The sequence below is a fragment of the Lycium barbarum genome, chromosome 2, assembly GCF_019175385.1.
Source record: "Lycium barbarum isolate Lr01 chromosome 2, ASM1917538v2, whole genome shotgun sequence".
Taxonomy (NCBI): domain Eukaryota; kingdom Viridiplantae; phylum Streptophyta; class Magnoliopsida; order Solanales; family Solanaceae; genus Lycium; species Lycium barbarum.
Genome location: NC_083338.1, coordinates 151,743,686 through 151,767,764, shown reverse-complemented (window position 1 = coordinate 151,767,764; position 24,079 = coordinate 151,743,686). Strand labels below are relative to the sequence as shown.

General features: G+C 34.2%; 2 protein-coding genes across 3 annotated transcripts; both read left to right on the top strand.

The window, feature by feature from the left end:
- Window positions 1-960: 960 nt before the first annotated feature.
- On the top strand, window positions 961-6,227 carry LOC132628173 (L-ascorbate oxidase homolog). Its single transcript, XM_060343917.1, has 8 exons — window positions 961-1,232; window positions 1,522-1,631; window positions 3,667-3,937; window positions 4,498-4,600; window positions 4,703-5,048; window positions 5,151-5,513; window positions 5,613-5,691; window positions 5,787-6,227. Exons 1-8 carry the CDS (start codon window positions 1,098-1,100, stop codon window positions 5,997-5,999), a joined length of 1,620 nt encoding a protein of 539 aa, XP_060199900.1. The 5' UTR covers window positions 961-1,097; the 3' UTR covers window positions 6,000-6,227.
- Window positions 6,228-16,219: 9,992 nt separating this feature from the next.
- Window positions 16,220-23,903, top strand: LOC132628171 (uncharacterized). Of its 2 annotated transcripts, none has more exons than XM_060343915.1 (15): window positions 16,220-16,496; window positions 16,892-17,283; window positions 17,471-17,591; window positions 17,682-17,796; window positions 19,615-19,778; window positions 19,894-19,965; window positions 21,061-21,129; window positions 21,226-21,306; window positions 21,386-21,505; window positions 21,580-21,654; window positions 21,772-21,852; window positions 22,165-22,238; window positions 22,322-22,382; window positions 23,058-23,113; window positions 23,635-23,903. In XM_060343915.1, the coding sequence occupies exons 1-15, from the start codon at window positions 16,365-16,367 to the stop codon at window positions 23,717-23,719; spliced, it is 1,698 nt and encodes a 565-aa protein (XP_060199898.1). In that variant the 5' UTR covers window positions 16,220-16,364; the 3' UTR covers window positions 23,720-23,903. The 2 variants fall into 2 exon arrangements, with proteins under 2 accessions (XP_060199898.1, XP_060199899.1); XM_060343916.1 differs by having other exon boundaries at window positions 16,223-16,496; window positions 19,624-19,778.
- Window positions 23,904-24,079: the final 176 nt, after the last annotated feature.

Genomic DNA, 24,079 nt, shown 5'->3' with positions numbered 1-24,079 from the left:
TTTTAGTGAAAGATTGTTTGAGTTTGATCAATTAATTTTAAAATCACACTTAAGTAGTAATTAGTATTTGACCAAACTTTTAAAAAGTATTTCTAATTTCTTCTTAAAAATGCTTTTCAAAAAAATATTTGGGGAGAAAAACTATTTTTTTTATCTTCTGAAAAACAGCTTCTGCTACTCTCTAAAACATTTATTTTCTCGTAAAAGATTGACCAATTCAAACACCTCACTTTTTAAAAATAAGCACTTTTTTTAGGGAAAAAAACACTTTTGAAGAAATATAAACTTAGCCAAATAGACTATAACATTCTCTCCGGGGCAAAGTATGGTGAGATGAATGAGATTATTGCTATTTATTAGTACTTCTTTCTTCTCAATTATGCGAAGATCATGAAGGTGTGGTTATAAGTTATAAATTTTTTAAAGCTAAACTATACTAAATATAAAAATGTGTTATTCTTTTGAAAACTAACTTAAAAAGAAAGGGCGTCATATAAATTAGACAGTTAGACTAGTTGTTTTTGTTTTGATCACATGTAATAAAAAAAAACTATTTTAGAAATAAATAGTATTTGAAGTAAAGTTAAGAAAAATTTAAAAAATAAAATTATGTTTGGACATGCATTTCACCTAAAAAATATTGACGAGAAAAAGCAAAACCCTTTTACACATTTTTCCAAACTTAAAAATATGAATTTTAAGTTGAAAAGAACAAAAAAGTTAAAACTTTTTCTAAAAAAAAAAAAAAAAAGAGTTGAAATAAAGCAAACAAGTTACATGTCCAAATAGGCCCTTAATTATGGAGCATTTCTCTTTCAATTGATCATACATGGCAAATTTAAACTAATCCAACAGTAATTTTTAAAACTTATAATTTTAATACATGATAATTATATGTAACTTAAATAAAGTCTGTACCGCACTTTTAAATATGCCATGCCTTTTTTATCACCTTCACTTTAATACTTCCCTCCTACCCCATCTCTCTCCCCACTCCCTTCTTCGAGAACCCCCTCTTTCTTCTTTAAATTCCTTCTATTTCCACTCTGTTTCTTATTATAGCAAATCTCAGCGCAACATAAAGTAAAGCAGAAAAAATGGTGCCGCTAAAACTTGCGGTTGTGGTGTTTTTAGCACTAGTTGTGAATACAGTAGTAGCAGAAGATCCTTACAAATTCTTCAATTGGAATGTTACTTATGGCACTATTTGGCCTCTTGGAGTTCCTCAACAGGTACATTTTTCTTTCTTCCATTTCTGTAAATGGAATGTGTGTATGTGTGTGTGTGTTTTGTGTGGATCTATGTTTTTTGGGGCTTATTTTGATCATACGCTCATGCTACGTACTGCTTTTTGTGTCGCATTATTTCGTTGTTGGTACGGCTTTCACTTCCTGTATTTCATTTTTCAAACTGTTTTTATTGCAAACATGTAAAACTATAATTATACTGTACCCTCCCCAGGGTATGTTGTTGTTGTTGTTGATGATGATATGTTATTTTTTTATTTTTTTTTGTGTGTAGGGAATTTTGATCAATGGCCAATTTCCTGGTCCTGATATTCACTCTGTCACCAATGACAATCTCATTATCAACGTTTTCAATAGCTTGGATGAGCCTTTTCTTCTGTCCTGGTAATTCATCAATCTTCCATTTTTTTTGTCACACTTTGTGCGTTGATTGCATTGAAGATCATGCTTCTTAGTTAACGGACATAGCTACTTAGGAATACATTTTGGGTTCTGAATTTAATGCTGAATCTCCAACTTGCCTCGGGGCTTTACAATTATCAAGTGCATTGGTTTTGGCCCCCCCAAAAAATAAAGTAATTATTTTTCGATCTCGTTAGGTAGATTTTAAAATGTTATGCTGTCAGATCTCACTATAATAATCGGATTTAAGACAAGTTTTGTGAGTTAAATTGAACTCCTAGTTTTTTCTCGGACTATGTATACATAAGCGAAAATTTATAATGTAGGCATTTAACGGGATAAACATATTTCTAAATCTAATCGACTCTAGATCCTAAATTCGTCTCTATATATTGCCTTTTTAGTACAAGAAGCAGATTGACGAAATCATCAGTGGATATAAAATGTTATGTTGCTACTGTTAGTTTGTGGTAATTGACGTTAACATAGATCTACATTTTTCTACACATTAGTATCAACTATGTAAATGTGGTTCTTTGCACACTCCGGCGAATATTACCACCCCTGTTTACCATTCTACACAGAAATCTACTACTTTGGAATAGGGAAATAGGGAATCTTCTTTTTTCTTTTCATTTGATTCCTATTCATTTAGTTTATTCTTTCGTCATCTTAAAGGAACAATTTTATTTGAGTAATTTCAATTTCACGTGGAATAGTACTAGTAAATAAGTTCCAAAGTAGAAGAAGTGCCATACAAGTTAGAACAAGTACTAGTAGATTTGATCTCAAAATTCATCGATTCAGTGAGAGTATGCCTTTTTTTCGGTACACAAAAGCTATTATTGGAATTAATTATTTTTGTGGTTTAGGTAGGATTGGACGACAAGTTGACAAGTTCCACTTGCTCACTGCTGGCTTCTACTAACGTAACAAACGGGGTAACAAAAATAGAAAAATACCACATGGGCTTTGACATCAACATTGTCCAAGTCTCGTCGGAATCTTCGTTGCTTCTTCTAAATTAACACGCAACGAATCAAATTTTAGCTATTTTTGGTTGGAGCTTAATAAGTTAGTTATCCAGCTGTATAATTATTAGCAAGTTGTTTTCCAATTAATAATTTTAGACGAGCATGTAAGCAACAACGCTTTGGTCCCATTAGGGGGATAACGAAATGTGGTTACATGGTTGAGATTGCTTCATTAATAATCAAAAAGTTTTAATAAAATGAGTTGAAAATAATGAAGTTTCAAGTTCAATTTTTAACAAGGCAAAATGGTAGGTGATTTCTTTTTATCCGTCGAAGTTGTGGTGGACAAAGGTACTCAGTATCTGGGCTGGTGGGAGGTAACAAATGCGCTGTAAAGCTAGTAGAGATGCGCATATTTGAACACTACGATTATCGCATTCAACCACTTATTAATTGGTATATATGTTGTACAGTTCGAACATATCAGCGACTACAAAATGATTAAAAGGGAAAAAATATAACGTGAATTGTTTCTCATAATATTTATTCAAAATCACATGGTTCCTTTGGTCTGCCTAACAAATGATGAAAGTGTGTAAAAATTAGATTGAATGTAACTAGTCGGTGGGTCATGTGCAATACATGTGAAAAGTAGCTGCTACATCTTATTCTGGCTTCTTTGAGGATCGTGCTTTGTCCTTGAATGTGGACAATAGAATAATTTAAAGTAAGTCGAAAGCGCAGTGTGTTGGCCATTTCAGCTCTTTTGTTTTTATTATTCCTAGACCCAGCTTTCTTGTTTAAGTTTTAAATATTAGGTAAATCAATGTCTCTTAATATTCGCTTTCTTTATTCCACCTTTTTCTTAAAGTCTATTCTCTTTTCTCTTTGGGGTATTCATTTTATTTCCGAGTTTGTCTAATAACATGAAAATAATAATTCTTGTACCTAAGAGCTCTTCATGTTCTCGTACCATACTACATTTTGTGAATTATCTTATCCAAAAAATTAAATTAATGTCTCATTATCTTGAAATTTTATAGGAACGGGATACAGAACAGGAGAAACTCATTCGAAGACGGAGTATATGGAACAACATGCCCGATACCCCCCGGGAAAAATTACACATTTACTCTACAAGTGAAGGATCAAATTGGGAGTTTCTACTACTTCCCATCTCTTGCATTCCACAAAGCTGCCGGTGGTTTTGGAGGAATTAGGATTCTCAGCAGGCCTAGAATTCCCGTTCCTTTCCCGGAACCTGCAGACGATTACACCATCCTCATCGGAGATTGGTACAAGAAGAATCACACGGTATAAATTCTTTTACACCGTCAATATATAAAAGTTAAAAATTAAATTTGATAAAATGCATTTAATTCTACATTGCACGTACTAATACAGTAATAGTCAAAGGACCATGGGTTGTCTAATGTCTTGAGTGTCGGTAAGGTAAAGTGTAGTTGCTTTTTTGGAATTTAGTGTGCTTTGTCTCGTGGGGCGTAATTTGTTGAGTCTGTCCTTGATCAATCTTTTAGTAATGCGGGCCCATAGGAGACATCAACTGGAAAGTGCACCTCTTTTTTTTTTTTTTTTTTTTTTTAATTAAAAAAAAAATCAAATCAAACTTCTTTATCCTGAGTTAAACATGATTGAGCAGAGTCATGTGAATTGTGAAAGTGTCAAAGTGATTTCTGGATTTGTCAACCAAGTTGTATAACTTTCACTACTGAAGGGCTAGGATTGTTGTTTTGAAAAGAAAATATAGATGTATAAGTTTGAGTTAAGAGTTAAAATGAAATAAGTTTTAGCCATTTTTCAGATATAGAAACTCAAATTTATTTATGATTCGAATTTCGTCGTATACAATACAGGCCTTGAAAAAAATTCTTGATGGAGGCAAGAAGTTACCTTTTCCTGATGGCATTCTGATCAATGGTCGTGGCCCTAACGGTGTTACTTTCACCGTCGAGCAAGGTAAACAGAAGGACAAATATTGGTATTAAAATCGCGTGAGAATTCATAGACTAATGTCATCACATTTTCTGATAATCTAACAGCAAGTTTTTCTTATAACAGGGAAAACTTATAGATTGAGAATATCCAATATTGGATTACAAAATTCACTTAACTTCCGTGTTGAAGGACACAAAATGACATTAGTTGAAGTAGAGGGAACACACACATTGCAAACAAGTTATTCCTCACTTGATGTTCATGTTGGCCAATCCTATTCAGTCCTCATTACAGCTAATCAAGAAGCAAAAGACCACTACATCGTTGTTTCATCCCGTTTCACAACTCCGGTCCTCACCACCACCGGTGTACTACACTATAGCGGCTCTAACAAACCCGTTTCTGGCCCTCCTCCTGGTGGACCTACCATTCAAATCGACTGGTCCCTTAACCAAGCCCGCTCCATTAGGTATGTCTAGCTTTCACTAAGCTCATATGTGGAGCCCGTTTAGTTTAACTGATTAAAAGTAGCTGATAAGCATCAATCTGATTATTTACTATTGTCTTTTAGGACAAACTTGTCAGCAAGTGGACCAAGGCCAAACCCACAAGGATCATATCATTATGGTATGATCAACACAACTAGAACCATCAGACTTGCTAGCTCTCATGGTCAAGTAAATGGCAAGCAAAGATATGCAGTCAACAGTGTGTCGTTTGTGCCACTTGATACTCCTCTTAAGCTCCTCGACTACTTCAAGGTTGGTGGATTCAAAGTTGGAAGCATTAACGATGCCCCAACCGGTGGAGGAATTTACCAAGACACGTCAGTCCTAGGCGCCGATTATAGGAAATTCATTGAGATAATATTCGAGAACAATGAGGACATCGTCCAGAGCTGGCATCTTGATGGCTACTCTTTCTGGGTTGTAGGGTATGTTATAACAAAATTCACTAGTACTGACCCATGATTTTCTAACATTGCACCTAATTATTTCATTCTTGATTTTGATTTTTCCAATGTTAAATGCAGGATGGATGGAGGTCAGTGGACTCAAGCTAGTAGGGACGGATACAATCTTCGTGATGCAGTTGCACGTTGCACAGCTCAGGTAAAAATATAAAATGAACAAAACAGAGAACAGGATTTGAAGTCACTTGTTTCTTGGTAAGAAGGTAAACTAACGCGATAAAATGTGAAATGCAGGTGTATCCCAAGTCATGGACCGCGATATACATTGCATTGGACAATGTGGGAATGTGGAACCTTAGGACTGAATTTTGGGCACGACAGTACCTCGGACAACAACTATACATGAGAGTTTACACGGATTCAACCTCATTGAGAGACGAATATCCGATTCCAAGGAACGCTCGTCTTTGTGGCAAGGTGGCTGGCCGGCACACACGGCCACTTTAAGCAAAGTTGCAATTATAATAGACAAGAATTTTATTTATATTATCGCGATTTTTAGAAGTAATACCTTATTACTACTACGGCCATTGGTGTACCACTAGCCGCTAATTTGAATGACCTTAGCTCAAGGTCGCATTCTTTCTTCAATTCCACGAAACATTGTATTTGGTTCTTTCTTCATTGCTGTAGTGTCTTAAATTATGATAAATGAAGTGCTTTTTCATTACTGTATGCTTTTTACATTTTAGTTTTTATATAATGTTTGGGTTTGGATCAAAATCATACATATTCTTTCACATGGTGCACTAATAGTACATTATGTTTGCATAAGTGGTGCACTTTTAGTCACAATCCCAAATAAATTTAACGGAAAAGAACAAAAATGCCCCTGAACTTTTAGAAAAGGTATAAAAATACCCTTTATTCATCTATTTTGCTAAAACTACCCCTCAATTTAACTTTTTGAGAATTTATTCCCCTTGACTAACGGACAACACTAATTTTTTTTAATAAATAAATAAATTAAATTGCACATGACATTTTATTACTGAAAAATTAATTTATTCTTTTAAAAAGAAATCTGAAAAATCGTTATTTGTAGAATAAGGAAAAATAATTTTTCAACATCCATTTCTTTAAAAAAACAAATGTAGTAAGCCTTTTATATATATATATATAAAAAAAAACAGAATTGAATTTTCATTAAAACATGTGGAATTTTTTTAAGTTTGGAAAAAAAAATTTAACGGGTGGAAACCCCATTTTTTTTTTAGAAAATTCAATTTTTAAATCTGAAAAACTGATTGTTTTTTTAAGTAAAATGTGCAAAACTAATACTCCATAGTTTTCTTCTAGATTTAAAAAAAGATAGTTTTCTGTTTTTTTTTAAACACAGTTTTTCCATAAAAAATTTAATTTTTTCAGATTTTTATAAAAATCTAATTTTTCACATTTTGAAAAGAAAAAAAATTAGTGTTGTCCGTTAGTCAAGGTTTTACTCGTTAAAAAAAAGTTTTCCAAATTTAAAAAAATTCCAAGGTTTCAGATTTATTTTTAAAAGAATAAATCAATTTTTCAGTAATAAAATGTCATGTGCAATTTATTTTTATTTTTTTTAAAAAAAAATTAGTGTTGTCCATTAGTCAAGGGGAATAAATTCTCAAAAAGTTGAATTGAGGGGTAGTTTTAGCAAAATAGATGAATAAAGGGTATTTTTATACCTTTTCTAAAAGTTCAGGGGCATTTTTGTTCTTTTCCGTTAAATTTATTTGGGATTGTGACTAAAAGTGCACCACTTATGTAAACATAATGTACTATTAGTGCACCATGTGAAAGAATATGTATGATTTTGATCCAAACCCAAACATTATGGATGATTTTGGTCCTTTTCTCAGCTATGTTCAGACATAGTTTGCCAGCTTATGAGTCTATAATACTCTGATTAATTCGGATTCGTGCTCGAAATTTTTAGCTTTGGGAAAAACGCTTCCATTTCTGCTCTATCATAACCTTGGTATTATCGACACAATTCGCTGTTAACATATATTTCTTTCCCTTTTTATACATACAAATAACTTTAATCTAGCATACAGAGATTGAATGTGGCAAAATTTTTGTAGGTCACAACCTAATCAATGCGCATAGTAATGTATTTGTACATTGACAGGTGAAGAGTTGTTGAAATATCAACTATATTGGTAGCAAATTTGATGAGCATTTAACTTTTGTGTCTCACCCATAATTTTTGCGAATTTCAGCAATAATTTACAACCATATTCATAAGCCGCCTACGTAAATACCATCTTCTTTTAAGTTTTGGATTAGCAGTTAATAGATTGGTTGCAAATTGAATACTAGTACACCCTCCCGTTAAAAAAGAATGTCCATTTAACTTTTTTTTTTTGTTTGAAAGGAGTGTTCACTTACCAAATCAAGAAAGAATTAACCTTATTTTTTCAGATTTGTCCTTATTAAGTGTTAAGTGACCAAATCTCAATCCCTTTAGTCAAATTACCTATTTTAGCCCAGAAGTTAATATTTTTTTAAGAGGTGCAAATGGCTAAGTGGACACTCTTTTTGAATCGGAGGGAATATTAATAACTCTCTTTCCATTTTATGTTTAACTATCGGATGGTTATTGAGCCAAATTTTAGATTCCAGGTCTCGGTGATGCATTATTGTCAATCTTATACTTCCTCCGGTCCATTTTACTTGTTGTTCTTACTAAAAATTGACGATCCAAAATAATTGTCATTTTAAAAAATCAAGGTATAATGATAAAAAGAGAGTAGTATTAATTAGGAGGCGTAATAAATAAGGACAATTTAGTCAAATTATCCTCTAGTTAATATTTTCCTTAAGCGGTGTGCAAAAAAAAACATGACAAGTAAAATGAATCGGAAGGAGTAATTTATTTATGTCACTAAGATTGCATTAATCATAATAATAATTTTTTATCAAAAATGTCACTTAACTTTGCCGAATAATATCTCAGAAAGTTAGTACATTTTTTTTTAGTTAAAAAGTTACTCAACTTTGCCTAAATAACATAAAAATAGCATTATGACAACTACCACCATACATCCTAGAGCTTTCCGTAATATTTATAAAAAATTAAGTGACTTTTCGTCACGAAAAATAATTTGTAACTTTCGTGATATTTAAATCTAATTGAAATAATTTTTACTATAAAAAATATTTTAGTAATTTTGATACAATAAATAAAAGTTGAAGGACCATTCATAAAATTAACGGCAAATTTCATAGATGATCACATAAGTATTACTTTTTTTCACCAAAGTCACTTAACTATGTTTTCTAACATAAAAGTCACCTAACTAGCACTTTTTTCACTAAAGTCATTTAACTATGTTTTCTAACACAAAAAAGTCACAAAATTTTGAACTTACTAACACAAAAGTCACACCTACCGAAAAATCTAACTTACGATGGGTAATATTTTATTTTTATTTTTTATCTAATAGATACAAACCCAATTAAAAAGAATCGATCTGATCCAAAACTCATATGCATATATTAAAATACTAGAAGGATGAATAAATTTGAAAAAAAATTATCATAAGATTATTACTTCCGATGTAAATATACCTATTACTGAATAAAATTTAATTTCCTACTAGCCAACAAAATATAACACTTTTCAATATATATTCAAAAAAAGGATCAATATACCCTAAGATTGCAAAAAAAAAAAAATGTTTCGAGTAATTTAACCAAAGTTAACTAATATTTACATAAAGCAATATAATATTTATTTACGAACATAACGTTTTCCAAAAATAGCTCTCCCAGAATTTTAGTCTTTGAGCATATAACTAAATAATCAAGGACAAACATATCTACGGTCATATTATCCTCTGATACATTTTATTTGCATACCACAATCAAGGGAATTCCATCATCCAACAGTTAGTATAACAAGTAATAATATTTATTTCTGCTCATGAAAATGAATCATATAGAAAAAGATTTTGAATTGCATTATAATTATGAAAAAAAAGGGATCAAACTGAAAAAAAATTATTCCTTAAATGAACATTTTATTTCTGTGTATTTTTGGCTTGAGAGCCCCGAGAGAGAACGATAGTGTATTTGGTGGAAGGTGTTGGTTTTTTTCTTTAGTAGTTTAACATAGGCATATGAATTTTGGATCGGCCCAGTTCTTTTTTTTTTTAGTGGAGTTTGTATCCATTAGATTAAAAATAAAATAAAAAAATATTATTACTCATCGGAAGTTAGATTTTTCATAGGTGTTACTTTTGTGTTAGTATGCTTAATTTTTTGTGTTAGAAAATATAGTTAAGTGGCTTTAGTGAAAAATGATAGTTACGTAACTTTTGTGTTAGAATATTACTTTGGTAAAAAAGAATGATAGTTATGTGACCAACTGCCTACTCCTCTCTGTTTTTCTTTTCTGTTAAAAATTGAAGATTATTCTGATTTTCTTTAGTTAAAAATTGCATGGCAGGCCCTAGAAGTTCTGAGTTTGATCCAGAATCTATCATTTCTTACACATTTCCCGAGGTGAGGTTAATTGTTCTCGCTTTCTCGCTTTCTAAACTTGTTTAAATTTCGTTATTAATATGCCTGTTTTGTAATTTGCAGACTTCATATACTTACACTGAAAGGTAAGCTACATACATACTGGTAAAATTAGTAGCTTATTCAGTTTTTAATTACTATCTATTGTCTCTTGTTCTTCACTTAGCATATTATTTTATTATAGTTACTGTTCTTTTCTCAGATTGTTTTTCATGCTTTATATAGTATTTTGTTATGGCCTATTCATTTTTTCTGAACTGCTTTGATTGCTTTTTTTGAGCCGAGAGTCTATCGGAAACAACCTCTCTACCTCCCAAAGTAGAGGTAAGGTCTGCGTACACTCTACCCTCCTCAGACCCTCTTTGTGGGATTATACTGGGTATGTTCTTGTTGTTGTATTCAGTTTTTATTTTTATTTTATGGTTTAGCAATTAGGTTCAAAGAGTTGGATCAGGATTCAACTAGCGTTTGGCCATAGATTTTGTGAAACTTGAAAAAAAAAGTGTCTTTGAAGCTATGTTGAAAAATAATTTTTGAAACTTGAAGTTGTGTTTGGATATGCAAAGGTAAAATTTGAAGTTTTGTGATAGGAAGAAAAATTTCACCCAAAAACTGTTCCAAAAGTTTTTTCAGTTTTTAGAACTTGAAAAAAAAAAAAATCAAACTTGTTTCAATAACTGATCAAATTCCATGGACAAATGAAGTATCATTCTCCACCAAATTTACTGAGTCACCACAAATGGAGCCCTGAAATAAGTACAAGTCAGACATCTTGTAACCTCGAGCCACAACCATTGAACCTCTAATTAGCTTTCACTGGCCACCACTAATGGTTTGATCATAACCATCATCATCAAGCTTTCCTACAGAAATTAAATTCAGCCAAACATCTGGAGCATGCTTGACATTGTTAAGAACCAACCTCGAACCATTATTATTTTTCAAGCAAACTGTGCCAATACCAAGTACCTCAACCTCACTATCATTGCCCATTCGTAAATTTTCAAAATTACCCAGAGTATAAGAAGAAAATAATTTCTTCTTTGGCGTGACATGAGAAGTGGCACCTGAATCCACAAACCAGGCAGACTCATCACAAACAAGATTGATATCATTTTTACCACAAGCAACAAAAAGATCATTTTCAGCAACAACAGCAACACGATTTTCATTATCGCCTTCTTTCTTTTGCCTTTTCTGGTCTCTCTTAAACTTGTAGCAATGTTTCTTGATGTGCCCTTTCAGTGATAATAGTCACATGTAAGATTCTTGTACCTGGAGGATCTTGACTTGCTTCTACTTTTGCCTTTGCCATTCTAACCTCTGAAGTTACTTCTCCCCTTGTCTTCAGTAACCAAAACATCGGAGTGTAAAGTTGAAGAAGACGAAGCTTGAGATCTTTTTCTCATCTCTTCATTCAAAACACCACTCTTAGCATATTCCATAATTACACCATCACTGGGGGCAGAATTAGTCAAAGAAACTCGAAGAGTTTCCCAAGAGTCTGGCAGAGTATTAAGAAGCCAAAGTCTCTGTATTTCTGCATCAAAGTTGACACCCATTCCAGACAGCTGATCAAGGACACCCTGAAAATCATTAATATGATTAGAAATAGGGCTACCCTCTTTGTATCTAATATTCATCAATTGTTTCAGTAGGAACAACTTATTATTGCCAGTCTTTGAAGCATAAAGTGTCTCGAGCTTTTCCCACAAGCTTTTAGCATTTGTCTCATTCACAATATGATTTCGAACATTATCTTCAACCCATTGCCTAGTATAGCCACAAACCTGTAAGTGCTCAAATTCCCAATCCTCATCTTCAATAGACTCGAGTTTCTTAGAAGCAAACACAGGTAAATACAATTTCTTGACAAATAGAAGATCTTTCATCTTGCTTTTCCAAATACGGAAAAGGGCCAAATATACCCCTGCACTATCGGAAAAGGGCTAAATATATCCCTCGTTATACTTTGAGTCCAAATATGCCCCTACCGTTATATTTTAGGCACAAATATACCCCTCCACCGTTAAAGTTGACCAAGGTGGAGCCCAATCCCACATAGCATCAATATTTTAATGGAGTAAATACCATATGGCATGCCACGTCACCGATCAAACCCAATTTTAAGCCCCTCCTTCCTTATCATCTTTTACCATTAGCACCTCCCCTTCCACCACCGCTACACCACCATTATGCCCACCACTGATTTCTCCGGAATAACAATATTGTTGACTGCGAAACGGAAAGCTTAAGTCACAAAGCACATGTTAACACAGAGAAACAAAATCACCCACATCTTTAACAATTAGAAGGGGAAAAAAGCAAAAATATCAGTGAACAAAAAGCTAGACAAACTAAATAATTAAAGAAGTAAAATGGACAGCAACCAAAAGGGAATTTTTAAGAACAAGCAATAATTCTACTGATTTTTTTTTTTTTAATTCAAGCACTCTATACAACGACTAATATGGAAGAAATAATTAAGAGTGTATATCTTGAAATACGTGGAAAAGAACAGATTTTTAAGATAAGAAACAGGAACATTGATGGTTCTAGCAAGACACTTGATGATGACCAACAAGAAGAAAAAACAGAGGGAAATGGTGGAAAAAAGAAGAAATATACAAGAAAAAAATTCAAATTTAACAAAATATATATTTTGGGTATTGAAGATTGAAGGATTTTAGAGATGGGTTTTGAATCTTTCTGTGAAAATTTTGGTTTGGAAATTGGATTTTGGGGGTTTTGGGTTTTCAAAAATTGAATTTCCTATTGAAACCACCAAATAAAGTAAGGTGGTGGGCATAATGGTGGTGCAGCGGTGGTGGAGGGGAGGTACTAATGGTGAAAGATGATAGGAAGGAGGGGCTTAAAATTGAGTTTGATCGGTGACGTGGCATGCCACATGGTATTTACTTCATTAAAATATTGATGCCACGTGGGATTGGGCTCCACCTTGGTCAACTTTGATGGTGGAGGGGTATATTTGTGCTTAAAGTATAGCGGTAAGAGCATATTTGGACCCAAAGTATAACGAGAGGTATATTTTGTCCTTTTTCGATAGTACAGGGGTATATTTGACCCTTTTTCATTCCAAATATGCTAATTACTGCTATTTAAACAAACCATCTTGCTCATATTTGCCTCCATCATTCAAATAGACGATCAACACAACCAAATACAACCACAAACTCTGATACCACTTTGTTGTGAAAAAACAGGTAATAACCAAATTGCACGACGAGATAACAGCGGAAGAAATACCCAAGTCGAAACTTCCCACACTATTTGAACCAAGAGAAAAAACTAGCACAAATAGAAATCCAAGCAGCAGCTATACCAATAATAAAATAACAAAGCAAGCAAAAACAAATCGAATGGAAGAGACACCAAATTTACGTAGTAAAACTCCTTCAAGGTGAAGAGGAAACATCCACGGGAGCTCCGGCTCACAAAAGCTCCACTATAATCAACAAGAGTTACAACAATGTTCTCCAAATGGATACAACAACAAAGCCAAGCACGGAACAACAATACATAAAAGATAGCACCAAAACTAGTGAAGAAAGGAGAGAAATCACCCCCAAAACGAGCTACTGTTCGTACTCGAAAACTGGAGCTACAGACTTCAAAATACGATCTCCACCGTTGAAATCTAAGAAACTGATGTTGAGAACCCCCAGTTCAAATTTCAGCACGATCCAACGGTTAACGAATCAGTAAAGGCAATTTAAAGCGGACTGCTGTAGCAGAAAATTTCTGGACGACAATCTGCTTTCTCTCTCACGTTTTTCTCTTTATATGGATGCTATGAATTCACTCTTGTGTTATAAAAATAAGACCTAAGTTGATCCTATATATAGAGGTATTTTTGGGAAAAAGTGGCTTGGTCCAAATTGGATTGGGTTTTATTAATTCAATTCGACATAGGAAGGGAAAACCCAAAAACCTAATAGCATGGGCTGTGCACACTTGGATTTGCAGTTAGAGCTATCATTGGACATATTTGCAGAGGTGACCACACCTTGATCAAGAGCATATCTGGCAGATTTTTGCTACATGTCTATCCAGGTGAAACCTTAATCACAGAAATGTGACCCGAAGGCTCGAGGTATGTTGAAAATGTCCATAGTACATAACAGGATTCCGTCCATCCATTTGTTTTTTAGCACACTAAAAGGCATTTCAAAAGTGCAGAGTCATATATCAGGTGAAGGTTAAAGAACGCAATAGGGCAGTTCTTTCGGGATTTGTTGATCTTGATCGTGTTAATTCGTCTCTGTGATTTCTCATGGTGTTCCAAGGAGAGGGCACCTTAATTATTTGTATTCCTATATCTAAATAAAATGCATTCTGGATTTATAGACGTTTATAAGTCCATCATGATTTTGGTAAAATCATTGTGATCATATCGTTCTCGTGCTTGGGTCATTTGTTTTAATTAAATCAGAAAAGTATGAGCTCTTCATTTCATGAACTAATGTCAGCAAGAATAATTATGCCTCAATCTCAAGAGAGTTTAGGTTGGCTATTGGATTTTAACCATCCATATCACTCCATTTAGGCTTATTTATGTTCAAAAGAATTGACATGTTTTGCCGGGATTCATTAACCAATGCTAATCGAAATATATAGTATTCAGTCTTCTTTATATCGTAACAAAGGATATTGGTCGCGTTCCCTTCACAAATTTGTGAGTCGTTTTAGGCTGTAATTGACTGTTAAATTGGTTGCTTTTACTAGATGATAGTCTAACAAATTCTTTGGACGTATTGGTAAAGTTCCAAAGTTGCCTTAACAAAAGTTTCAATAACGATAGTGTATAATCTAGAGTAAATTTTACTTAACCCTCGAAACCTTTAATGATTGAGAAAACAATATCCCTTTTATCTTTTGAATGTAACGATAGCCCCTCAAATAACTTTTTCTGGTATGCTTTAAAATTTTAATACAAGGAAAGAAGCATGATTATCATTTTTTGTCAACAAAATACTTATTTCTATCGGATGAGATGTGCTCTCCAAGAAGTCTCATGTGAATCACCTTTCAATAGGTGTGGAAGTAACGTTTATATATGCTTGACCAAAACCTATATAACATTTGAACCCCATCAATATTTCAATGCCAACAACCTTTGTTGATGCTTCATGGTGAGCCAGATTTTTTTATACTTCATACATCCTAAAAAAAGTTTAAAATATTCACGATTTCACTTAGTTGCACTATTCTTGCTGGAGAGAGCTTTTGGAGTGAAGATTTGAAGCAAAGCTAGGCTTGCGTTAATGAAATATAACGATAACAATATTTATTTTCTTGCATTAAAATTTTAAAGGTTATCGAAAAATGTTGTTTAAGAGGGTTATCATTCAAAAGATGGATGGGTGTTATCTCCCAATCAACAAAGGTTAAGCGAATTAAGTGAAATTTACTCTAAATTTAACATACAGTAAAATACTCTCTCAGTCTCAAATTAGTTATCACGTTTTACTTCTCGAGAGTCAAACTGTATGATCATTGGCCAACATTTTAAAACATATTATCTATCAAATTGACATAAAAAAGTTACTGTACAACGTATAGTACTTTTTCATATAGGGTTTTGAATCTTTAAATTTTAATTGTAAGTCCAATCTAATTTAGCTTCGAACATTAGTTAAGTTGATATCGAGAAGCGAAACATGACAACTAATTTGGGATGGAGGGAGTAATGAGGAGTCTTATTAGCTCAATGGGTTCGATTCCTCAACTTGTAATCCCCTCCTCAATTTCCCTTCATTTAAAAAAAGAAAAGAAAAAAAGTTGGAGGGAGTAATCATGTGTAAATCTGAATGTGTATCGAGGGAGATTACAATAAGTAGGTGTTTGGCCATGAAAATCGAATATTTTTCACTTTATTTGAAATTTTGAAGTTGGAGTTGAAGATGCAGTTGTGTTTGGTTATAGTTTTTGCAAGGAATATTTAGGACCCGTTTGACCACGAGAATTATTCACTTTTTTCCGAAATATTTTTTCACTTTATGGTGTTTGGCAATAAAAATTTCAAATACAACTTGAAATTATATTTGGAATATGAAAAATAACCAAAACCTTATTTTTCACTTTTTTTATTTTCTGTTTTGGACCTTTACTTTTATTTTTTTGTTTTCAATTTTTACCTCAAAAGTTTTCATGTCGCTCAATGTTTACCCTAAAAGTTCATACAAGTTTTTCCACTGATCAGAGGCAACCTATAAAGAAGCATGTGAGAATTTATTTGGTTAAAAAATAGTTTCCGGCAGTTGCCAAATTTGTGTGATAGACGATATGGCGAGTGAAATAGAGGTTAACGCCGTCAAACACATGAGTTGGGCTGAGGAAGAGGATAAGTTACGTCTTCTCCGTGAAGCCGTCAATGCCCTGCCTGTTAACGCCGTTAAAGATTTATGGTCCATTGGGGTATCCACATTCTCATTAAACAATTGATTTTGTTTCTTAATTGAACTTCCTTGTGTATGTCGCTGAGTTATATTTTGTTATCAATCAGTAGTTTTTTTTTCTAAGAAATAAAAACTTCAACTTTGTTGTAGTATCACATTGATATTCCTATGATTAGTATTAGTGTAATTCATTGAAACTATTGGAGAAAGGATAGAAAAGAGTTCTTTGGGGTTTGTATGTTGTTTATTGATATTCTCATAAAACAATTAATTGTTTCTTAGAAAAGAGTTGAACTTTCTTATGTATGTCGTTGAGTTAGATTTTGTTATCAATCAATTGGAGTAGAAGATGTTTTCTATTAGTAATTCTTAATCTAGCAATTCATAAATTTCTTTTGGTTTGTTTGATTTTAGGCATGCGTTCGATGCATTTTTCGAGTATTTGGACTTCACGAACTCATGTGTGCACATCCTTTACTCTCAATATCAAAGTGGTGTGATATTTTAGAAGATGTTATGAGAAAGAAAGACGTTGACACAGCTGATCATCCCCAAACAGATGGAGAATTTAGTAATGAGCAATCACATCAAGAAAGATCAAGGGAGACTAGGTTTTGCAAAATTTGCTTAGGCATTTTGCAATTTCTCTATTATGATGATACTGGAACTTTATTGAAAAAGTATAGTGCCGATGATTTTGCTTTAGTTATTGCTGAACTTGTAAAGAAACAATATCAACAAATTGACAGTTTTTCTCTTGAAGTCTCATTACCTTCGGCTGTAACAGAAAATGATGAAGCAGTCTGGTAAGATTTAGAGTCTTATTTCTTGTTATCAATTTCATTGGGTCAGATGCCCCTCCAGAGTCTGTATGCTTAGAGATATGACTGCATATTATTTTCTTTTTTTCGATCTGAAACTAATACTTGGATATACATATATATATATATATATATATAATGTGAGTAACTTCCGAAATATTTTTGTTTTCAGGTTGTATATGAAAAATAAGTACCACCATGAACTTTGGTTCCAAGAGAAGGCTGAATGTCAATTCATTTCTACAAAAGACATCTTGAAATTATTAGTGATAAATCCATTACAAAGATTGTTGGTAATGAAATCTTCTTTTCTGATCTCTTTTGCACCTCTTCAGTAATATCAATTTTTTGAAATTATGTAATACTTTGTTCATGTTTTGCAGGGTGTAAAATCTAGTCAAAGTACTTTTCGCATTCGCTTAACATACTCACATTCTGATTCATTAACAAGAGATGACGTTCAGGAAGGAAATGTAGGAAATAAGAGGAGGAAAACAGGCATGCTGCCTTGTCAAAATACTTCTCTTTTTCCCATTTGAGATTTAAGTTTCCGATACTTGTACCTTACCTGCTGTCTTCTCATTACTGTTACTGAATCTCATTCTTTCTGATACTTAAGTTTCTTTATTTTTCTTTTGTTTTGTTGAACGATATTTAGTTTTCATGTATTCCTGTTGTTAGTGAATCTCATGGCCTAGAAAGAGAATGCTAGGATGATGTAAATAGACAATATTTCTGATGTTTTGACTGTTACTCTATGAAGCTTACGTCAAAAAATCTTCTGCTTTAGGTTCTTCCAATTCTTTCCCTTGCCTATATTTAGTACCTCCAGCAGTATCATCCTGTGATACTCGTATTATTATTTCATATGCTGCCTAGAGCCTTGGCGTAACTGGTAAAGTTGCTGCTATGTGACCAGGAGGTCACGGGTTCGAGCCGTGGAAACAGCCTCTTGCAGAAATGCAAGGTAAGGCTGCGTACAATAGACCCTTGTGGTCTGGCCCTTCCCCGGACCCCGCGCATAGCGGGAGCTTAGTGCACCGGGCTGTAGGCCTGTGCACAAATCGGTTAAATCCGAATTTCCGAACCGATTCGAAACAATTCGGATAATTCAGTTTGCATAATACAATTTGATTTCGATTTACAAATGCAATTGTAAAATATTATAGTTTAACGGTTCGGATACGGTTGGCTTCAATTATCAACCGAACCAACCGAACAAACCGAATTTATATGCCACTAACGACTAATACGACTAATACTCTAACTATATATACGCTTAATACTTAATAGTGAAATAATATTTATTTAACCTCAGAAGTGATGCAAATAAATATCTGCATGCACACCTTGCACTGGATATTCAGGGCCTTCTTGCTGGCCTCAAGCTGACTTCCCTTTTGGCCTTTCATCTTTTCAGCATTCTTCTCACAAGCCATCTTTGCCTTTTGGCCATTGCCTCCACCCATGACTTTGTTTGTTCTTTGATCTTAGCCTGTACAAATTAGAGCTTTTTCTTTGATTTTTTTGAGGATGCAAACTGAGTTATTATGCTTGTCTGCTTACAAGTTGCAAGATGCTGGATTATTAATTTAGTATATGTAATGTGGTGTTGGCGGATTTGTATGCTTGCACAAGGTGTCAAGCTCTTGTTTTGCTATTTATATGCTATTATGCTTGCAAGTTTATAGTTTTTTCTTGGTTAATGTCTTGGTTATAAGGCTGCAAATTTAGGATCTCATTATTTTTGGATATGCTTACTCTAAAACTGAAATGAAAATAGTTGCTTGTTTAAATTTCAAACAAACCGAACAAATCGATTTGTGTAACCGAACCAAAATAATGAAAATCGAATCGAATTAAACCTAGAATGGATCGAGTTTGGTTGAGAATTTTAGAAAGTCGAAATTCGAAATTTCAACTCGATGATGGCCAAAACCGAACCGAACCGATTCGTGCACAGGCCTACCGGGCTGCCCTTTTTTATGCTGCCTAGAGCAGACTGGCCGGAAAGAAGTATTCAGTTAAATTGTCATTTAAGTATCTTGCTTGATTCAATATTAGGAGATGTATGAGTCTAATATCAATGTTAAAAGGAAGTAGTTTTAAAACAAAAGAAAAATAGAGATCCGTATGATTATTTGATCTAATAGATGAGGTGGAAGAAGTATTCTCTCAGTACTCCTCATTTTCTAATTACCTGTGCTAACAAAGTTCCATTCTGTGCTTCATAATATCTGCTGGATCAAATGCTTCTTTGGTTGCCATCCCATAGTTTATTTGGGAGCAATAGAAAGTATAACTGATTGTTGACAGACAAAGCAGGTTCCACTGGTGACCTCAAGATAACTGGGGAATCTGTTACTCCCCATGTTGAGTCTTCTGATAGCTCTGTTGGTGATGGAGATGCACACACTAAAGTTCGTCCCAAGGAGTCCCGAGATTTCAGTTGTAGTTTCTTAATGGCTCAGTTAGATAAGGTACTGCATCCAGGTGTATTCAGTTGGTCGGTTCTCTGACTTTCATTTATTTCACTCTATTTGAAGTATTTTCAATGTGCATGTTTTTATATATTGAGATTTTCTGCACTTACAGGTCAGTAAGCCTTGTTGTCTGAACATTCATTGTTGTAGAAGCTCTATATATCTTGGAGGGAGATATCTTAAGGTATAGTAAGTTCAACCTGAAAAGCTTTGTTGTAAACAAAATTTCTCTGCAAAAACCCATCAATAAGCACCACTGGTTGTTTGTCATCACTGAATTCTGTCAACAACAACAACAACAAGCCCAGTATAATCCCACCATGTGGGGTCTGGGGAGGGTAGAGTGTACGCAGACCTAACCCCCACCTTGAAAGGTAGGGCGGCTGTTTCCGAAAGACCCTCGGCTCAAGAGAGGAAAAACAAGACAAAAGGTTAGATAGGGCCAAGCATATCAAAAACAATATGAAAACAAGGAATAACAAAAGCGAGAAAGTCATGGTAGAACAGTCCGGAAAAAAAGGAGCATTAACTACTATAGATAAATAAGATAATCAAAGTACAAAGGCCCAACAAATATAAGCAGAAATCAAATGCAGAAATCAAATGACAATAAACGAATGAGCAAAACTACAACAACTATGGTGAAAGGGTACGCAACCTAGCCTTCTATCATAATCTGAGTCCTCCACAACCTCCTATCTACGGTCATGTCCTCGGTAAGCTGAAACTGTGCCATATCCTGTCTAATCACCTCTCCCCAATACTTCTTCGGCCTCCCTTTACCTCTCCTGAAACGGTCCATAGCCAACCTCTCACACCTCCGCACTGAAGCATCTGTGCCTCTCCTCTTCACATGCCCAAACCATCTCAGCCTCGCTTCCCGCATCTTGTCCTCCACCGATGCCACTCCCACCTTGTCCCGAATATCTTCATTCCTAATTCTATCCCTCCTAGTGTGCCCACACATCCATCGCAGCATTCGCATTTCCGCGACTTTCATCTTCTGAACGTGAAAGTTCTTGACTGGCATCACTGAATTCTGTCGAAAATGAGTAATAAGACTATAAGGAGAAGGATGCAAATTGTTGTGGAGAAGTTAAATCATCCTTCACATAGGACTGTTATCGGATGGGCTATTGACTTATTTCTATAGTCGTGAATTCGGCTTCTTGCCCATTATCATCAAACTTTATCTTTGATCAAACCTTCTTAGTTCCGACATCCATTTAAAAAGTTGCTTTTATGGAGTTATCTAACTGAAAATGTGCCTTTACTGCAGTATTCAAGAAATGTCAGCCAGACACGCTGGGTTATTGATGATGAACGAATGGGAGAAGCATCCGTTGAGGTATCAGCCTACTCTTCATAGTAGTAATTTCTATTGGTAGTAGTTACTGTGAGTAAATGGTTATAAATGTTAACCCTTCTTTGAATGTTCTCATAGGAAATAGTAGGTGGGGCCATCCTTCCTGTCTTCCAGGGTGACAATTATAAGTTTCATGCTGCTGGTAGGGAGGACATTGATGTAAGAAAGATCTAAATTTCTAAAAGGTCCATAAGTATTGGATGATTATTGATCCTCTAGTCTCAACTACCTTTCTCAGGTCCGGATGCTAGGTACAGGCCGTCCTTTTCTGGTAGAGATACAAAATGCACGCCAAGTCCCTTCTGAAGCTCTCATAAAAGAAATAGAGAGGAAAATTAATTGTCTAGAAAGTCAATATGTGAGTTAACACTTATAAGTTGTCTTTGATAACTTAAATGAGTATGGCGCAGTCTCTAAATATTTTGCATGCAGGTCCGGGTTAAAAATCTTAGAGCTGTAGGTAGTAAAGGGTGGGACCTCATGCGTGAAGGAGAGTCGGAGAAGCAGGTAGACCTCTGGTTATTTAAGCTAGTATTAGCTATATTTACCAGCAGACCTCTGCTGAATAAATTATTTATTTCCCATTCCATTTTCTCATAAGAAGATTACTTCTATCCAATACAGAAGCAGTACGCTGCATTGGTGTGGATTTCTCGTCCTGTCAGCAATGAAGATTTGGAAACTATATCATCACTAAAGGAATTGGTGAGTGGTCCTCTATTTGCATTTAATGGAAAGAGTTTGAAGAATTCCTAATTGTTTGTGAAATTTACGGTAAACAACTAAGACCACGATTACCTTTAGCTTATCATTATTGGAATCGAAGTGTGCCTTTTTGTTTTGAAATAAAGCACATCCTTTTAGTTCTGAGCTTTAAACTACTTCTAAACGTGGGTCTAGTATCAAATTTGATTGTGTATGTAATTGATAATTTGTTAAGGACTGATCCACGATCATCTTATCTGATGATTTGCTTAATTTTCTCTCCACCTTTTTTTTTGTTCCTCTGGGCTTCAGAAAGTGGCTCAAAACACGCCTATAAGGGTTCTTCATCGCCGAAGTCCATTGGAGAGAGAGAGAATTATACATTGGTATGAACAATTTCTAGCAACAGACTAGCAGCTATGGGTTTACTTCTATATCAATCTCTGACTAGTTTTGTCTCTTGTGAAAGGATGAAAGTGGAGAGGATATCTGGAAGCTCACAATATCTTCTATTGCATCTGTGTACTCAGGTTACCATCTACAGTTAGACATTATTTTGTTTTTCTCTAACTATGTTTTTTGAGAAAGAGAATAAATTAATAAATAGCTGTCTCAAGTCTCTTTTGAGTTGGCAACTTGTTTTTCTTTTGATATTGGAATGATAATGCCTTAATAGTGGTCTCGATTTTAAAGAAAGAGGGCAATTGTCAATGCCTCTGTTTCAAATCATAACTGTTGTTTCACTTCATATAATTGATTAAGCCTTTTAGATTATGTAAATTGGTCCACTCTTTGTTGGCTTAAAATGTTAAGTTGTATAAATTTGGATTATGAAAGTATGTAGGTGGTGTTAGATAGTGTTTTAGATTTTGTTGTTTTTGAAATAAGGATTAGTATGAAGTATTGAAGTTAAGAAGAATTGAAACTATTGATCTCCGAGCAACAGCTCTTTACCCCCACAAGGTAGGGGTAAGGTCTGCGTACATCCTACCCTCCCAGACTCACTTATAGGATTACACTGAGTATGTTGTTGTTGTGTCTCCTTTGACCTCGTAACATAGGTTGTTCCAAGGCTTGAGGATCCTTAACCTCCTGTGAATCTTTTTACAGTGTCATTTCTGTAATGCATGATTTGTTTAAGGGCTAAAGAGTTCTTTCAAAATTATTGTAAATGAACATAATGGAGTGACAGCTACCTTTTACAGGCTGGGACGTATATCAAAGAATTTGTTCATGGGGATTTAGGTCGCACTCAACCCAGGTATAAAGCGGTTATCTATCGTCTACTGCTTTTCCCTTTACCATTATGTGGTTGTTATTAGTCGTCTACTTCATTCTCATCATTAAATGCTTCCCCAGAAATAATTACAACAACAACAACTAAGCCTCAATCCCAAACAAGTTAGGGTCGACTATATGAATCCTCATTTCCTCATTTAAGCTCATATCATATCTTTCCCAGAAATAATTAAACTAAAAATAGCTTCCCCAGAAATGATGTATTCTGAGGGGGCCTATAGAGAGGCTTATAATTTGCTGAATTTATAGTGAGGAAATTATCAGTGACACCAACTGTGCTGATTTATGCTTGTGTTTTAATTCATGGTCAATAACTTATATTTAAATTGTTGTATGGATTTGGATGAGGAGCCTTTCGATGTTCTTGTCAACAATAGGAGGGCATAATTTAGTCTGTGAGACATCATATCCAATTGTTCAGCTCTGTGGATCTACTTGTCAATTCTTCAACCATAAATTTACAAATGTTTTTGTATACTGCAGTATTGGTTCAATTCTTGGTTGCAGAACAGAGATATTGCAACTAGATGTTACGGACGTGAAAATGGACTGCTTTCAGGAGGATTGAGGACAATATTCTATTGGAACCAGGGATTTGCATTTGAACATGATTTTCGACCTCTGGTGTAATATGTTGTATGCGTCATAGGATGGCGTTTTGTACTATTTATTATGTGAGGAAACACCTAATTCTCCAAAATCAGTTGATTTCAAATTGTCTTCCCAATTTTTAGGGGCAAAAAGCAGGACTAGATGTCATAGCATTTGTATCGCTAGACTTCTCATTAAGTTATAAAATAAGCAATGTAAGGTTAATTGTTCCAAATAAAAAAATTAACATTTTTTTTAACAGACTAATGAGTAAATAGTATCACATAAATTGAAATGGAGGATTGCTATTTAACGGCTCTTCGTCAAGAAAAAGAGG

Bases quoted from the DNA above. Each gene is read 5' to 3' on its own strand.
- LOC132628171 (XM_060343915.1), top strand. From the start codon at position 16,365: ATGGCGAGTGAAATAGAGGTTAACGCCGTCAAACACATGAGTTGGGCT. The intron at 21,655-21,771 runs GTAGACCTCTGG...TATCCAATACAG, and splicing joins AAGGAGAGTCGGAGAAGCAG to AAGCAGTACGCTGCATTGGT. The intron at 21,853-22,164 runs GTGAGTGGTCCT...TCTGGGCTTCAG, and splicing joins TATCATCACTAAAGGAATTG to AAAGTGGCTCAAAACACGCC.
- LOC132628173 (XM_060343917.1), top strand. From the start codon at position 1,098: ATGGTGCCGCTAAAACTTGCGGTTGTGGTGTTTTTAGCACTAGTTGTG. The intron at 1,233-1,521 runs GTACATTTTTCT...TTTTGTGTGTAG, and splicing joins CTCTTGGAGTTCCTCAACAG to GGAATTTTGATCAATGGCCA. The intron at 5,692-5,786 runs GTAAAAATATAA...TGTGAAATGCAG, and splicing joins TTGCACGTTGCACAGCTCAG to GTGTATCCCAAGTCATGGAC.